Genomic DNA, 19,043 nt, shown 5'->3' on the forward strand with positions numbered 1-19,043 from the left:
TCTTTACCGGAATATTTAACACTACTGTAGGAACTAAGGAGGTAGAAATCATTCTCTTCAGTATGTGCGTTTGTGTACGGGTTTGTATTAGGGATATTTTCAGAATGACTCCACTGTCGTCTGCATAGCAAGTTAATATTTAATTGTATCTACAGCTACTTAATTCCTCCCAGACAATTCACAGGGGAATGAGGATTATATATACTAATCTTTGGGTTTGTTTTTTTGAAGGCTAAAAGGCAGAGAAAGCTTTTAGAGTGTTCATTCCCCAAACCTTTTGCCAACCAGAGAGGATCACTAGTGTGCTATAAGAAACAAATTAAAATACCCACTTTGAAGACAACCGCTGAAAAGCAGGCTGTAGTTTTGCCAAAGGGGAAAATACAGTATATGAAAGGCTCTTATGAAATTTGGGGCCTGCCTCTTTCAAAACAGCCTGTAGTAGGGCACGTAAATCCTTCTATCTATATCAGGAGTGATTGTGTCATCCTGTCTTCATCTCTGCAAGAGCAACTGGCTGCTCTGGGTATGCATCTTCCTACCATTTCCCTCACATTTAATTCAGAAAAGCAGTACCTCACATATGCACAATGCCGTTTTAAAATAACAGAGCCGAGAAGCTGGTAGGAACAGAATGGGATCAATAGTCTAAAGCTCAAACCACAAAGCAGAGCAAAAACCCAACCAGTCCCAGATCAGCGTGGATGGTGCAAGCAGAGATCAGGTATACCACAATAATAATAATGTGGGCTGGATCCTTCCTCCCCAACCCCAATGGGCCAGCTTTGATGGGTAGGCCAGGCTGCTCACCTGTCAGCTGCCTGACGTCATTATATGCAGTCCATTGAAAAGGCAGCTTGAGAGCTATCCCCCTCTTTTAATACAGTCGTACCTCTGGATGCGAACAGGATCCGTTCTGGAGCCCCGTTCGCATCCTGAAGCAAATGCAACCCGTGTCTGCGGGTCGTGATTCACCGCTTCCGTGCATGCACGTGACATCATTTTGAGCGTCTACGCATGCGCAAGCGGCGAATCCCAGAAGTAACGCGCTCCATTACTTCCGGGTCACTGCGGAGCGTAACCTGAAAATGCTCAACCTGAAGCACATTTAACCCGAGGTATGACTGTATCTGAAGGACTATTGCATTTTTATATTTTGTTGGAAGCCACCCAGAGTGGCTGGGGAAACCCAGCCAGATGTGCAGGGTATAAATAAGTTGTTGTTGTTTGCTTGCAAACAGACTTCAGAGTAATGGCTCTCAGCACTCCTTAGCTGCACTAGGGAGTTCCTGATGGTGCACTCCCTGGGGCAGTTGATCCAAATGGGGTTCCCTGTCAGCCCCAATCAGCTGAATGAGACTGAGGGGGAGCTCCATTTGCCAAGGAACAATCAAGAGTGCACTCCTTTGAAGCCATGTCTCTACCCAGCATCCCATATTGACGTCAGGGATGGGGAAGGTGGGCATGGACTCAGGGAAATGGCCTCATGGGCCAACTTAGGACTCTTGTTGGGCCCAGTTAGGCCTGTGAGCTGAAGGCTGCCCACTGCTGGGTTAAGTAACCGCATTAAGATTGCTTACTACCACATTCATAAATTGGGATAAGTACCTAATCTCTTTGTCTCGCCAACACATTACTGTGCCACATCAAGTAAAAGAACCGAGTGCCTGTCTTGAGATCGGTGCCAACAGAGATACCACTGAGCCCAGAGCAATTCTCATGTTACCACATACCGTCAGTTGCTGTGAGGTAAAATTTGTCGTGCTCTGGTTTGATGCCAGATCCCCCAGAGAAAGAGCTAAGGCTGGAGCCTCATGGATAGATCCAAGTGAGCAAGTTGTTCCAGAAGAAGAATGAGATCTTTTAAGATATAGGTATATTTTCCAGAGCCTCTGGGACCAATATCAAATGTTTACCTTTAACATGTCTATACCATCAAAATGTAACATGAAAAAGTGTGCTGGGGTTAGGGCTGTTACACAGGAAATGAATGTTAGTTGATTAATCAATTAGAAGGACATACATTTGCAGATGAACTGAAAAACCACAATGGGTTGTACTCAATGAAGTCTACTACCACTGGAATGAATGAATCTAAGTTAGTCATCGTGTCAATTAATTCCCATGGGTATACTCTGAGCAGGACTAGTGTTGAATGCTACCCATAGGTTCTGAAGCAAAAAGCACATTGTCACTGCTTTCGGATGATGCAAACGTTTCTTTCAGAAAGTACCATACAGAGGACAGAATGCCTCTTTGAATGACAAGTGCCAGCCATGGTTTTTGTAAGAAATAATTTTTGTTAAATTATTTTCCTGATAATGAAACTTTAGTGTTAAGGTAATCCAGTCCAAGTTATGTGTTCCAGAGAGGACTTCAGATTTTCTCATGCCTAACGTGTTGAAAAGGGTGCCTCTCATATAGTTTTATTTTAGTCATTTATATTGAATTCTCTGCATTCCTGCTTTTATTTATTTTTAATATTCCTTTATATTCCTCCTTTTCTGTTGCATTGTTGTTTTCCTTAATATTGTTTACTGATTTATGCTATCGGACACTTAAAGAGATTTTCTAATATTAAGCAGCCTATAAATGCTTTCAATTACAGTGGTACCTCGGGTTAAGTACTTAATTCGTTCCGGAGGTCCGTTCTTAACCTGAAACTGTTCTTAACCTGAAGCACCACTTTAGCTAATGGGGCCTCCTGCTGCCGCCGCGCCGCCAGAACACGATTTCTGTTCTTATCCTGAAGCAAAGTTCTTAACCCAATGTACTATTTCTGGGTTAGCGGAGTCTGTAACCTGAAGCGTATGTAACCTGAAGCGTATGTAACCCGAGGTACCACTGTAATTAATAAAAATAATAATACAATTTGTTCTAAGTAAAGTGGTTTGATTGCCACACAGCATATAAAGATGACATCTTACAATTGTCTCGTTTCAAAAGAAAACCCCACTGTCGGGTTCACTGCAGAACCCTTTTCAGTCAACAAGAAAGGCTTCTATTTTAAGTAGCCCCTCCTTGGAGCCCTATCTCCCCTTGAGAGGCACAGTGGGGCTTTTTTTGAGGCTGTTCAGCCTCCCTGCCTAACAGCTGGTGCACAGAGTAGCGCAGCAGCTCCTCTGTCTCACAAGGAGATCCTTCCCAGAGCCCAAAGATGTCGTCCATGTCCTCTGGGGAGGGACTCCTTGTGAGCCACCAACCATTTCCAAGTTCCTGGCAGCCTGCATTCACACGGTCACGCACAAGTGGGGAGCTTCCTCATCCCAAAGCTCAAACTATGATGGGTGACTTCCATGCTTAGGCTTTTGTTTCAGAAAGCACACCCAACTTATCTTGAGGGAAGGTATTATTGGTCAGAGCAGGGGTAGAAAATCTGCTTTTCATGCGGGAAGTCTTGGGTTCCATACCTGGCAACTCCAGTTTCAGCTGAGAGACAACCAGGGGTGGAATCTTGCCAGTCCGTGCATCAACAATACAGTAATACCTCAGGTTACATACGCTTCAGGTTACAGACTCCACTAACCCAGAAATATTACCTCAAGTTAAGAACTTTGCTTCAGGATGAGAACAGAAATCGTGCTCCGGCGGCACGGCGGCAGCGGGAAGCCCCATTAGCTAAAGTGGTGCTTCAAGTTAATAACAGTTTCAGGTTAAGAACGGTCCTCCAGAACGAATTAAGTACTTAACCCAAGGTACCACTGTACTGAGCTAGCAGGACCAATTGTCTGACTCAGGATCAGGCAGTTTCCTGTGTTCTTGTGCCATGTCCCGAGCAGAGGAAGTTTAGTGTTTCAACTACGGTATTTCATGAGAGCCATCACTCACCGGAAGAACGCAAAGCATCATCTTTGCTTTCTCCCTAACAAACCACAACATACCAGAAGTGACAAAGCAGTTGCTGAAGCACACTGCTCCTTCACAACAAACCTTCATGAGTTAGATATTTTAGGTGTAATTGTGGTGTTTAGCTCATTGTTTTGTTAATAGTGCTGTATTGTTAATAGTGTTTCATAGATTGCAATAGTCTTACTGATGATTTCTTAATTACTTTATATGATCCATGCTGTATCTGCAATGTTCTGTTCTATCATGTTATCGTTCTTTATTGTTTGTAAGCTGCTTTGAGATTCATTTAAATGAAAAGCGGCACAGAAAAAGAGTAGAGCAAAATCAATTCAAAATCAAAGTCTGGTTTATTGTCAAGTACCAACACAGGAAGCCTGCCTTATATTGAATCAGACAAGTAGTCCATAGAGCTCAGTATTCTGTATGGTGACTTGGCCACGACGTTCAGAGATTTTGGACAGGATCTCTCCCAGCCCTACCTGGAGATGGCAGGAATCGAACCTGGAACCTCTTGCATACAAAGCAGATGCTCTGCCACTGAGCTACAACACCCTCCCTGGCCAATGAATTAACAGTTGTGTAGTAAGATTTCAAGCTACCACATCCTGAAAGAAAGCTAGAAAACAACACAGTTCAAAAAGGCATTTTAATGCTCTATTACCTTGAAGGTTTTGTCCTAATAAATCCTTTTGCTTTCTGACCAGTCAGCTTCCAGCTCAAGAGAACAAACTTGGCTGCCTTTATATCCAAGTGTATACAGTGGTACCTCAGGTTACATACGCTTCAGGTTACAGACTCCGCTAACCCAGAAATAGTACCTCGGGTTAAGAGCTTTGCTTCAGGATGAGAGCAGAAATTGCATGGTGGCAGCGTATTTAGCCCTATTAGCTAAAGCGGTACCTCAGGTTAAGAACAGTTTCAGCTTAAGAACAGACCTCCAGAACGAATTAAGTTCTTAACCCAAGGTACTACTGTACAGAGTAAGAAAAAAATTAACCAGTAGATATAACTGGGAAATGGTTTTCATATATCATAGCATGCGAGAAATGGGGGGGGGGGGAGATTCAATTCTGCGGGGGGGACGGGACATTCCAGTTCAGTCACTAGTCTGGAAAACTTTACATGTGCCAAAAACTTGAGGAATATTGCTCTCATTAATTCTTTTCTTTTTTTTTTTTTTAGTGGAGATGATTGCAGAGTAATCAGCACAAGATCTGTGACTTGTGCTGCTTCCTGTTATTGTGTTGCTTCTTAGTACAACCTACAGCAGGGCTGGGAAATTTCTGGCCCTCCAGATGTTGTTGCGCTCCAGTTTCCACCATTCCCTGCCCACATGACCAATGGTCAAGGGCTGGTTGGAGCTGCAAACCAGCAACATCTGGAGGGCCACAGGTCCCCCACCTACAGCATGATAAGATGGTGAGGAGCTGGGAGAACACAATGAATTGATTGCACTATAAGAAAGTCAAGGAAAACTTGCCAATTGTCAGGTCTAAGTTTTAACAGTTTGTTTTTCATTATAAAACCTATCTTTTTTTCCCAAATATGCATTTGTTCAGCAGCCAGCATTCTGTTAATGTAAAGGAGGAACTGATGTTTTGTTTAGATCACTTTTTGAGCCACTTTTTTTGTTAACTCAAAACTGACAGTTTCCCCACACTGATATGTATCAGGACTGAGCCATGGGGAGGTCTTAAATGGGGAGCCAGGGTTTCAGGAACAAGGGAATCACAGAATAATAGAATTTTAGCGTTTGCAGGGACCCTGAGAATCATCTATTCCAACCCCCTGCAATGCAGGAATCTTTCACCCAATGCAGGGCTCAGAAACTCTATCCAAGAGTCAACATGCCTCAGAGCCTGGCAAAACTATCCTTCACTGGGAAAAGTCCTAGTCTATATGGTCTCTACAGGAAGACTTTATAGTCTTAAGACAGGTGGTGAACTTGATATCATTATAATACAATTGCCAACATCCCTGGCCATTGACCATGCTGTCGGAGGGTGAAGCGTGTTGGGAGTTCAGCATCTAGAAGGCCACAGCTTCACCATTCCTCTGTGGAGAGCCAAAGGTCTTGCTGCCCAAAAAGATGCTTCAAGTTGTAATCTTGGTGTCTCACCATATAGGACAGCAGTTTTAGCAACACCAGCTCCTGGCACCATGAGCCCAAAACCATTGCTGCCAAGTGCACACCGAGCTCAGAAGAAATTTGTGACTTCTACTCACAGCTTTTAAATGAAGTCTTGGAAGCCAAAGGGAAGCAGAGCAGAATTTCCCATGGTAATACAGGTTTACTGTGCTCTAGAGAAAGTATGTATATTCATGTTTCATGGCAAGATGCTTGTTTAATGCTTTTGCTACTTTTGATATACCCTATTTACTCGAATGTAATACGCCATCAAATGCACACCTCCGTTTTCAAAACCTTGAAACCAAAAAAGGATTGGCTGGTGAATGTAGATGTGGCATCAAATCTAATGTACACCCTAATTTCTGCAACATAATTTGGCCCCCCAAAAGTGCTCATTACATTCGAGTAAATACAGTGGTAGCTTGGTGCTCAAACGGCTTGACTCCCGAACAAATAGGCTCCCAAATGCCACCAACCCTGAAGTGAGTGTTCCAGTTTGCGAACGTTTTTCGGAAGCTGAACGCCCGACGTGGCTTCCGATTAAGAGCAGGAAGCTCCTGCAGCCAATTGGTGGCTGTGCCTTGGTTTTCAAACCATTTCAGGAGTCGAACAGACTCCCAGAATGGATAAAGTTTGAGAACTAAGGTACCACTGTACGATATTTCATAAGGCTGCTTGCATGGGGAAAACAAGTGCAATCAGCTGGCCTGGATCTGGCAACCTGAAACACCAGAGACAACAATGTTGGCATTTTCCTATCACTAATAGCAGCAGGGTCTTTTAAAATTTGTTTTTCTGGTGACTTCTGTTTCAGTGTATCTGAAGAAGTGTGCATGCACACAAACGTTCATACCAATAACAAACTTATTTTGTTTTGGCTATGGCAGACCAACATGGCTACCTACTTGTAACTTGTATTTTGCAGTATATATAGACAGCTCAGCATAGGGAAGGTTTTTTTTAATGTTTTATTGTGTTTTTATACTTTGCTGGAAGCTGCCAAGAGTGGCTGGGGCAACAATAAAATTATTGTTGTTATTATGATGTAGGTCAACTAAGTTATTGCTGTTGTTTTTCCTGGCACAGAAGTCTAATGTGTTTAGAGTTACTGCACTCTCTAGAAGGGGTGGAGCACTAGGCCTGAGGTGGTAAGGGGGCCTGAATTTGGTCCTCTGGGCCTCACTATCCAGCCCAGGCCAAGTCCTCCTTCCCAGGCCACACTCCTCACTTGCTCCACCCCAAGCCCTCCTTGAGTACTTCTGCCTAGCTGCAATGTGTCCTTGAACTGTGAAATGGTCTCCAGCTTGCCTGGATGGAGAGGTCTGTTTCTGTGGGCAGAGGCACACACCATGCTTTTAAAGCATATCCAACACACATTTAACGCACATGTATTCATTTGCAAGATAAGTGATGAATTGTGAGTCATGAGAGTGCTAGAGGTGAAATAGTTAAATAGGTTACCCAATCAGAACCCAGGGGGTGGAGTCAGAGGGACTATAAAACCAGCTTTGGGAGGGGCGGAAGAGGGGAGTTTGTTGGGAGTTGGGTGGTTGGAGTGGGAGTGAATTGGGATAGAGTCTGAGGGTAGGTTGAGTTAGTGTAGCGAAATAAGCTAAGTCAGGAACAGGGGATAGGAAGACAAGTAAATATCTGAAAGGTGGTTTAGTGAGTGAGAGCAGGCAGCGGAAGTTATAGGTCTGGATAGGCACCCCATGACTGTAATTGACCGATACCATTTATTAAACCACACACTTGTTAAACTACAATAAATAAACAGAAGTTTATGCTCCAATTTAACCCTGACTGGACTCAGTATTGTACCAGGTAGGGCCTGGGTGGTGGCAGCGAGAAATAAAGTGGTGGCACAGGGATCAATAGAAGGTGAAACGTCCAGGGACACTGTGTGATCGCCACAATGCCTTCCATTAACCTTGAACAACACTTGCAAAAATACACTTGCATGCACTTTACATTTGTAAAAAGACCTACTAGGAAATTTAGGCAAACTAACCCTGTGTGCTATTTCTAAGTTGTACAATGTTTCCTTTAATTGTTCTTAAAGTGTTTATTCAAAATGAAGTATTAATGCTTGATTTGTATTTTTTTATATGATGTATAAATACTTCCATTTTTAAAAAAACCACACAATCTTATTCCTCTATACATCTGATTATATTACATGTTTAATACTATATATGCATTTTGATCCTAATTCCTGCTACTGTGCATTAATTAATTTGCTTAGCACTTAACACAAAGAGAGAGAACTAGAATGAAGGTTTTTATAGAAAACAACTACTTTTCTATGTGATGGGAATTTGTATGTAGATATACGGAATAGCATTGTGGGCCATCACCTAAAGTCTGAACTGGAGGAGTCCAGTCACAGGTTTATCACCTGTGCATTGTAGGCCTACTTCAGTGACACCTGTTTTCCCCTTTGCCATTTAATGTATATGCAGAGAGAGAAAGCATTTGCACCAAAAAGGGATAAATAAAATGTGGTAATAGCAAATGATCCAAAAATAATCAAGCAGGGCTAAGCCATCTTTTTTTCTTTCAAGGGTGAGATTCCTTTTGGGGTAATCTATCCAGAGCCACAACCATGGGTAGCGCCAGAGACAAAAGTGGACAGGCTTGGAGGCAATACCAACCCCTTTCCTCCCATTTTCCCCACCTAGTTGCCCAGATAAAATAAAGCTCTGGGCTGCAAGAAATTGGTGCAAGGATCACATGCAGCCCCAGGGTTTGCTCAGCTCTGCACTTAGTTATCTGAAAATATTATCATCATAAATGGCCATAATGGAATGAATGAAAAAGGATGAAGTGGGAAACAGAGAACATAATGATATGACCAACCCGTTTTTCTTCACACTCAGGTCTAGTGCATCGCCATGCTACGGACCTACATATCCAATTGTTTTTGAGCTAGTTTTCTCCATTCTTAAATATATTCATTGTCTTAGTTGTTGCTCCCTGCTGACCTCTGGTTGCAACACACCTCTATACTCCTGGGCAAGACCCATTGAAACTAATGGGAAGTGTGCAAAAACATGGTAGTGATTTTGCTCTGCTGAGCTGGTCCTGCTCTTTCCAATGAGGCTAAGACAGGCTTTGGATACAGATACTTTGGATACTTCGGATACAGACTGTAGATACAGACTTTGGAAACAGATCAGGTGGGCCTTTGGTCTGTGTCAGGCATAGGCAAACTCAGCCCTCTTGATGTTTGGGGACTACAATTCCCATTATCCCTGACCACTGGTCTGTTAGCTAGGGATGATGGGAGTTGTGGTCCCAAAACATATGGAGGGCCGAGTTTACCTATGCCTGGTCTACATAACCAGCAGGGCTCTTCCTATGCTCCAGCGAAGAAGACCACTGCACACTGCCACTTTTTGCTTCAGGTTCCACTCGACCTCCAGTAAGTGTAGTTTGCACACACCCAGAGGCCCATTACTTGTACCTGTATTAAGTAGCGAATGCATGCATTCCTGTCGCTCGCTTCACATCACGTTTAAAACACAATGCTTTCCAGGGCAGTCAACCGAGAGCCTTGAGGAATCAAGTGAGGGGCATATGCACATGTGAACCAGTCTAAGAGGGTTGTTGCGGATCATAGACACATGCCCTTGCCCTTGAAAACAGTGTTGCAAACCGCCGTGATATTTCTTTTCTTAAAAATATAAAGCTGTCTAGAAATGAAATCAACAATAGCCAAATAAACGTAGTAACCAACCACCACCCCTCGCAGCTAATGGCCTTTCGCTGGAGCGTCCAGCAGCCACCACTCTCACTTTCGAACCGGCGCAGCCGAAGCTGATTGGCTGGCTGATAGCGTCCGCCAGATCGTACCTGGATGAGACCGTGCTGGAGCAACGCGGTGTGCACGCACCCGGGCACATCTCCTCCCAGCACCAGCGAGCCGTTCCCGTTGCTCAACCGCCAGCTCCCCTGCAGGCTGTGCACCTCCGTCGACCCGCCCCGCCACGAAGCAACCAGGAGGAGCAGGACCGAAAGCGCGCAACCAGGAGCAGGACCGAAAGCGTGCATCTTGGGCAAATAGCAGGTGGGAGCCACGTGGGATCAAAGCCCACCGGTGCGGAGCCGGAGAAACACAAAAGCCCTGCAAGCAGTTGGATGATTCGGTCCGGGGAGCTAGGCACGACTTGCCAGAGTTTTCCCCTCCCTGAAAAGCGCGGCTGCAAGTAGTTAGCCTTGATCAGCTGAGAGGTTCTCGGAGGTGGAGACTCTCGTGCGCCCTGCAGCCTTTGCGCAGAGGGAGAAGCGCGCCTGCGTGCTGCCTTTCTCTCGATGTGTACATAAGATTGCGGAAGTCATCTTCCGTGCAGCGCGTGACCGCAGTCGATCAAGAAAAGGTGGTGTGTGATCCCATCCATTCGTTTCCCTAACTAAAGCAATAGGGTTGATCTGGGCATGTTCCCGAATCGAGGAACACAGCAACCGTTTCCGTGCGCTCCAAGGCGTCCATTCCCAATCCGAGTTTACTTCTGACTGCTCCCCACTTTGCCCAATCCCCTTTCCTGGCCCAAATCGGTTTCCTGCAAGGTTTTTCGCCCCCGCCCCATGACTCAGGCCCTCGCCCCTCCGGTGCGCACGGCTGCCCTCTACTCCACCTCTTCCATTGCTTACTGCAATTGGTCAGTTCCCGGATTCACATTCTTCTCTTGCAGAGCTTGGGTCAGCTGTGATGCGGTTTGCGCGAAATGGTGTTTACGAGGAGTAGCTGCGATAATGTATTCCGTTTCGTGAGTGCCATCTAAGAACTGGCTTGCAATCTCCCGCTATGGACCTCCATTTTATGACACATGGGACCAGTATTTATTAAAGGAGATTTCAATCCTCTGCCTTCAGTTTCCAATTTATTGGTTGCTGCGCAAGTTCTCTCTTCTCCTGTTCGCTGGCTTAAAGTGATTTGTGATTCAATTATAGTATAGTTCGTTATTGCCATATACAGTAATTTTGTTTGTTTGTTTTTTAACCCTTGTAATTTTGACTATAGATAGTCGTTAAATTGCAAAAAAATAAATGAAACGTGGTTTCAGGTTTGACCTCTCCTTCAAATTCTTTTGGTCGTTCACAGCTCCTTGAGGTTTTGCACCCCATAGACTCTCCTGCAAATGTTTTCTGTTATTAACCAGCAAATGCTACATTTCAATAAGATCATGAGTTAGTGAGAGTTCAGTAAAAGTACCACAGAGATGTTCTCAATGCTAGCTCTGTTCTTTTACCAGCTCTTTAAAGATGAGAATAGCTGGAAATTAGACAACTAACTTAGGAAAGTTTTAAAAGAGAGAATAGATTTCAAACAAATTTGAGAACTTGTGAGAAAAGGATCTTCTCTCCCATTACAGGTGTTAATGTAGTAAAGCAAAAGCTGTCATCAATGGTTACTGTGCTGCTTATCTTTAAATACACTGCATTGCAGATTTGTTATGTGCATGGGCTGTGTCTCTTGCATTTCATGGGCTTTGGACTTGACCTATTTCCAAAAAAAAACACTTTTGGAAGGTACATATAACAAACATTTGTGTTCAGGCCTTGTATATTGTTTGTGGGGCAATTTCCAGAAGTGTAAACCCCCGTCCAAGAGAAGAAAAACTCTGAACCTATCCTCCCTTGCCCTGCAGCTATCCTCATTCACGAGAAAGACTTTGGGAGTAAACCTTGATAAATAATCCATACCCACTGCCTTGTGCGACATCTTTGGGAGAAAAGGCTATGGAGTAAGCCAGGGATCGACAAGGCTTACTGGGCATGGGCCGGATCACTCCCGCAGAGATCCTCCATGGGCCGGGCCAGCACAGCACGATGCCAGAAATCACGTCTGTGCATGTCTGTGGCACCAGAAATCACTTCTGCGTATGCGCAGATGCCGAAAACTGCACATGTGCAGAAGTGATTTTCAGCGCGGCGGACGTGCACAGATGCGATTTCTGGCATCTGGACATGCACAGAAGCTATTTCTGGAGCTGTGAAAGAGCTCCTGTGCTGTGCTGGTTTAGTGCAGCACACAGGGACTTGCCGAGCGGGCGGCTCAGTTCACGGGCATCTCGTGGGCTGGTTAAACTGCCTCCATGGGCCACTTCCGGCCCATGAACCTTAGGTTGCCGACCCCTGGAGTAAGCCCTACAGAAATCCAGAGTGGAGTCCCTAAGACTGTTAGATGCTGCCTTGTACACCTCCTTCCGGCAACTCCTACAGCCAAGCTGGTGCCAAACGTATTGCTCTGCTTTCCTTTGGATCACATCAGCAAGACCAAGCTCTTGCCGTCTGGGTGGCCCAGGACCTCCATACACACTGCTCAGGCTTGCACCCTGGGAAGGTCACTTCGGTGCTGCTAATGCAGAGGTTTGACGTCACCCTTGGAGGAACACTCCATTGTCTCTCGAGGCAGAAAGATGCCAACAAACCCCCATGTGTGGTCCAGTGGTACAACACCTGCTGTATATGGCAGTAGTGAAGAACCTCCAGCCTTACTGGGCCACCCCTTACTGGGGGTGCTAAGCTACCCAGTTTAGCCTGCTAAGTAGTTCTGAGTAGCCACGTGACACCAGACACGCCAAGCACAGTTGTCACAGAACATACAGCTTAGTGTCTACATGCCCAATTGTTCCTTTGCTGGTGGGCATGCTGTTTAAATCTGGCACCGAACACAATTCCCACTGCTTTTAGCAAGGATTGGGTGCATCTTATGTCATATGATGCAAAGTGATTGACAAGTGGCTATCTCCACTCATTTGTTAGATGGAAGCTTGATAAGTTTTTGATCCAGCCTGGTGGTTGAAAATGGTTCTCCACCCTGCCATGCCCATGTCATAGGATGGATTAGAGCTACAATGCTGATAAACACACAAACTGGTGCAAAGCAATATAAATAGGGAAGTATTTAATAATCCATACAGGTCACAGCAGTATAATAGTCAAAACGTGCCAAGCAGAAAATGTGCTGCTTTCTAAGTGATTAGGAAGGGGGATCTCCCAATTTTAAAGCTTCCCAGAGCTGTAAGGTATCTAGAATGGAACTACAGACATAAAAGGCCCATTGTGAAAGAATGAAGTGACTGGGTAAATATAAGAAAGGTCAACACCATACTGTTTTATATAAATTTCAGTTTCCCTCTACAGGGATAGGGTCGCCTGTACAGTTACACTTCCCCGATTCTATTTGCTAAGCTGTAAATGAGGAGGAATGTGCCATTGCTTTAAAAAAAAATTATCCCAGCACAACCTTATCGGAAAATCCCATCTACTGTAAATTCCGACAGTATATAGCAAGTGCTTTTTGACAGCTTACATCCAAGCAACTTTATAAATGTTAAATAGTATTAAAATCAACCCAACCCATTTCAAAGTGAACAAATACAGTGGGAAAAGCTTCAAAGCTGACATTTTCCATTGCCAGCACTTTCATCCAACGTTAGCCCAGGTTCCTGTAGCCTTTGAATTTTTTTTTTTAAATGAACCATTTCCAGGAGAAAAGAATCCTCTAGCATTTGTGCTCGGCTGCAAGCAAACCCCCAAATGGGCTGAATTTCCATTTATACAGTACATCGTATTTACTGAGAAGGCTTCATTTAGAGGGGCTGCTCAGAATAAAATAAAAAGCATCAATACAGCCAAAAACCGTGCCTATTTTTGGGCTAACTTTGGATGGGTGTTAGATACGCACCACATTGCTGCTCTGCTTCTGTGGGAATTTGCCAATGTAAGCACAGTTCATTCAGACAAGTCAATCACAAAAACACAGCATGGGTGAAAATTTAAAAAGTCCCAACTTCCTGTTGTGTGAATTGGCCAAAAGAATGTTAGGATGCTCACGTAAAACAAAGCAGAAGCTTTTTACCCATGGCTTCCTACCAGCATGTGATTGCTGCAGAATTTTTCAGTTGATCAGCAGCAGTTTGATATTAGATTACTACCAGAAAAGCCAGCACTACTTTCCCCGGCGAAGCTTGAAGGAGATGGTGCAAGTGGTTTGAGACAACTGCTACTGTCCTTCTGGACAGAAATACATGGTTACCGCATCAACCTTTTACTCAGTAGAAACAAATCTATTACTATCATTTCCCCCTCAGTATGGAAGACACACACAAAAAAAGCCAACAGCACCAATTTAATGCCCACTGACATATATTTTGTGGACAGAATGATAGCTCTGCTCCCGAACTAATGTGCATTTTGACACATGTAGGGAGAGATCTGGTGGTGAACGTCACATCCATAGAGCTGTGCCTGATTTCACAAGGGACCCCTGACCATTAGGTCCAGTTGTGGCTGACTCTGGGACTGCGGTGCTTATATCGCTTTGTTGGCCAAGGGAGCTGGCGTACAGCTTCCGGGTCATATGGCCAGCATGACTTAGCCACTTCTGGTGAACCAGAGCAGCGCACGGAAACGTCATTTACCTTCCCGCCAGAGCGGTACCTATTTATACACTTGCACTTTGACGTGCTTCTGAACTGCTAGGTTGGCAGGAGCATGGACCGAGCAATGGGAGCTCACCCCGTCGCGGGGATTCGAACCGCCAACTTTCTGATCAGCAAGCCCTAGGCTCTGTGGTTTAACCCACAGCGCCACATGTAGGGAGAGATCTGGTGGTGAACGTCACATCCGTAGGTCAATTTTATTACTACCACGCCAAAGTACAGCAAGAAGAAGAAGAGTTTGGATTTGATACCCCGCTTTATCACTACCCTAAGGAGTCTCAATGTGGCTAACAATCTCCTTTCCCTTCCTCCCCCACAACAAACACTCTGTGAGGTGAGTGGGGCTGAGAGACTTCGGAGAAGTGTGACTAGCCCAAGGTCACCCAGCAGCTGCATGTGGAGGAGCAGGGAATCAAACTGCTCTTAACCACTACACCACACTACACACCATTGGTTTGGGTTGGGGAGAATTTAGGTTCCTGAGACTCTCAGCTTTAAAAATAAAGGTGATAAGAGACAGTGGATGGAAAGAATGTATGGTTAGTTACTCAGCCACAGGGAGAGTTCAGTTTTGCAACCAGAAAAATAGACGTGACTATCAGTGATTCAAACTCTGCCCCCCACCCCAGCTTCTCTGAGGTCCAATGGAAGAGAGGGACTTTCCTACGGTGGCAGCAGTTATGTCCTTTTGACAAAGACCTTTTTAGCTTCCCAGATATTTTCAATTCATTTGTTACACTGTTTGGTGGCGATGGTTTTACCTTTTAAAATTATTATCGTATATTTGCTACTTTGTAATTATGCATACAAATTGTACAGTTCGCCACCCAGAGAACATTCACATACTTGGTAGTTCACAAATGCTGTAAAATTATAAAGCTTTTAAGCCACACATGTATCCCTTCAGTCATAAACCTATCTAAAAGGGGGATTTAGAGTAATAAGAAAAAATCCAGGAAATTAGGAAAAGGTATATTGGTGGTATCAACAGTGTGGCTGATCAGCATGATACACAGCAAAAAAGATCTGGATTTTGTGCAGCTTAACCCTGGAGATTGGCTGAAGTTATTTAAAACAGTAACTTCTGTCTTCATCATAGCTTTCTAGCCACAGTAGTTACAATACTAAGCTTCAATAGATGAAGAAAATGTTTGATGAATTCACAGAAAGAAGATTGATAAGATTTTCATTAGCCAGAGAGAACGGGCTTTCCCCCTGCATTGCTCTTTGTCATTTCCTGCTTAGATTATTATGTATATCATGGTATTCACTTTCTTGCTGGAGGATTTTTATTTTCCCAATAATCCATGTCTGGGCACAGTGCTATTCCACTTTGTAGGGCTGATTATCCAGATCCGTTTCAGTTGGGCATTAGATTACTTGTTGCCTTGGGCTGTCCAGTGGATATCCAACGATTATAGGAGAACATTGGAACTGCAACCCTGCTCATTCTTGGGGACTTTTCAGTGATTTCGATACCATTGACCAGAGGTGGTTAAGGTGGTACCCTTACAATTTTGTTAGATAGCCTACAATTCCCATCAACTTGAGATGGTCAAGGATGATGGAAGTTGTAGTCCAACATTGGCTACTCTTGCGATTGACAACAGTAAACTTCAAAATATGTTTTCTGGGTTGGAAGCTAGGTGCATGATCTTACTGTTGGGATTGTTACGTGTCACATGTCTGTTTACATACCAGCACAGTTTGCTGGGAACTTCCGTTATGTATAGCTGTTGTTTCTGACTCTCTCTTTGAGGAGACGAAAGAGAGACATGTTTTCTTTGTCCTGATTTATGCTTAATAAATCTGTAGCTTGTTAGTATGATTCCACAAGCCTCACGCCACTTCTGTTTGCGCAGTATGCTCTGCTGATACAGTGTGCTCAGGCTTTGAGTCGCTGATTTACGTTGCACCAGAGATCAGGGGATTGTCACGGCTGGAAGTGCATGATCCAGCTGCCGGCTAGCCAACTTGGTCCCGACCCCCGAAAGATGCAGACACTTACCATGGCTTGGTTCCTACTTGGACAGCCAATTTAGAAAGTGGTATCTGGGGGCTACGGCTCAGTTCTTCAGCATTTACACTAAGGAGCTGTCACAGGATTCCTTCATGTAGCCTATGGTTCTTAACATCTACACAAAACTGTGTAGATTTGGAGTGAAGCATCATCAATATAGAGGCATTCCTCTTTTTCATCCAATTCAAGTGTTGAACTGGTTTAAGAGTTCAGTAAGGCTGGCTGAGAGCCAATAAACTGTACCCTAACAAGTTGAGAGATGCCATTAGGATCAGATTTACAATTGTGTAGTACTCCTGGTTTGAACTTTCTCACTTGATTGGCCTCTATGGCTCAGAGTAGCTTTCTCCAACTTCAGCCAATGCACAAACTGTAATATCTTCTGGAGCCACAGCCATGCCATCACAGCCATGCCATGATGTTGTGGATCATCAATTTCACTGAGTAAAATGTTTTGTGTGGGACTGCCTTTTAGTACAATCTGGAAACTGCACAAAACAGCCAACTGGAGCCAAGCATTGGGAGGGAGGATTGGAAGGGGAGAAAGAGAAAGTGAGGGGAAGGCTGAGACTCCATGCAATCTATCCTGAACAGCTTAAAGCAGCGCTGGCTGGTGTTCAACCAGGACTAGTACAGCAGAAGGCAGGAGGGCCAACAGCAAGGAGATGGCGCCAATAGCCACTACAGCTTTCCTGCTGAGTTCTACAAGGGAAATATGGAAACTAAGGAGGAGGAAGCTGACAGCTGTAAGGAGTCAGACAAGTGAGGGCTGGCTGGGAGCAGACTGAGGTTAGTGGGACAGAACCCCATTCACCCTAATGGATCACTTCAAGGTACCACTGCCTTGAAGGAACAGAAGGTCTGGTTAATAGAGTTCCATTATGTTATTGAAAAGCACATGCCTGAAAAATCTTGACATCACAGTCATCTGTTTAGATGTTGTGGAGTTATTGGTTACCTTCCAATGACATCAAGTTGGCCTGGGGGAACTTCTGTAGAGAAGAGAGCAGAGAAAGCGAAACTGGCATTGCTTTTCACCTGTTCACAACAGGCAGCTGCAAGTATGATCAAGTTTTCTTCCTTGTGTGCTTTCCCATAAAGCAGTAGATAAAAGAATTTAGCTTGCCTAAATTTAACTGTAAATTTGTGGGAATGGGCAGGTAGGCAATACTGCCATTAGATATAAACTGTTAATTCAGTGTTCAAAATTATCCAGCCCTTTCCTCAATTAATTTCTACAATGACTGGCCCAAGGTCTCTCAGTGAGCTTCATGACTGAGTGGGGATTTGAACCCTGATCTTTCAGGTCCTAGTCCGACACTCTAACCACTACACCACACCAGCTTCCTGGAGTAATTCTGCTAAGGGGCAGCTATAATAATTAAGTAGATAAATAAATACAGGGAAAGCAAAATGTCGCTTAGAGAAGGATCTGAAGTATTTCCCTTGAAATAATTTGTTTTATTATGGGTTGTTTTAATTTATGTTTTAATGTGTGGTAAACTGCTTTTAGATTGTTTTTTCTTTAAAATATAAAGCAGAATAGAGATGGAATTAATAATAATAAACCTCACTGCAAAAAGGGCACCTAGACATTCTGTTGTGGCGACCGCAACCTAGGTTTAAGGCACCATTTGGCGATTAGCTTATATATCAGATTTTCTGGCACTGTGTTAATTGCAAGAGGGGCTACTGTTGCAGGAAAAACAAAATAGTCTTGTGGAAGATGAGCACATTTGTTGTGGCATAAGCTTTTGTGAACTAGTGTCCACTAAGATTTTTCAAAGATGGGTGTTTGGGGGAGCAACAGGGAGGGCAAAACAAATTCAGAAGGCAACTGCAAACAAACCCCACTGACAGTGCATGAACCTTAAGCATTGTGCAAAATGTACAGTGAATATTCCCAAAGCAATGTGGGATAAAAACACAAACACTCAGACATTCAAGTTAATAAACACCAGTCATACCTATCTTGTGGGGAACATTCTCTGCCCGCCCACCCATTTTAATTTACATAGGAGCCATGGTGGCAAGAGGCTGTCAGTGCAATGCATAAACAAGATCTCCTGCCCAAAAAAATTGGTTGTAGGCTTATGTTAGGGCTGGGGCTGGAGACAACAGTGGCTTGGGGAAATTCTGTGGCAGAATCAGAGTTCGGTGGCAAGCACGTATTGACTCGCAAGTTCAGTCCCCAACATCTCCATTATGGAAAAAAGGATCAGGTAGTAGGGGGTGGAAAGATCTGCATCTGAAGCCTTGGAGAACAAGTGTCAGGTGAGATGAAAAAAATCAGACTTGGTATATATATAAGGTAGCTTCTTTACACTTCATTCATGTGAAGTCTTACTCTTTCGCTGAAATGTTTCTCACAAGCAGTAATGTGGAACCAGTAGGCAGTAATAGTTCTTTGCATGGTTTTGGAGCTCTTGAAAAACACATTATGAAGGTGTGGGAATTCTAGCAAACCATTCCCCCCTCCCCTATATCCAGCACTGCAGCACTGGTATTATAAGCATGTTTGATCCTTGCAACACATCCTGCTAGATCTGTAGGGACAGAGCCCATGTTGCATGAAATTGTACCAACAAAAATA

General features: G+C 44.1%; 1 protein-coding gene across 4 annotated transcripts in view; it reads right to left on the reverse strand.

The window, feature by feature from the left end:
• MANBA (mannosidase beta) overlaps positions 1-17,827 on the reverse strand; it is a 204,695-nt gene extending 186,868 nt beyond the window's left edge. For 3 of the 4 annotated variants that reach the window (XR_014171608.1, XR_014171609.1, XM_081924907.1), the window contains exon 1: positions 9,836-10,951. Coding sequence is in view for 1 of the 4 variants with exons in the window: in XM_081924907.1 (XP_081781033.1) it covers positions 9,836-10,033 (198 nt within the window). In the remaining 3 variants the exon portion in view is untranslated. Of the gene's footprint in view, positions 1-9,835; positions 10,952-17,352 lie in introns of those variants that run through there. The other variant, XM_081924908.1, reaches the window with a different exon arrangement.
• Positions 17,828-19,043: the final 1,216 nt, after the last annotated feature.

Source organism: Podarcis melisellensis (genome assembly GCF_964234715.1).
Source record: "Podarcis melisellensis genome assembly, chromosome: 9".
Classification (NCBI taxonomy): domain Eukaryota; kingdom Metazoa; phylum Chordata; class Lepidosauria; order Squamata; family Lacertidae; genus Podarcis; species Podarcis melisellensis.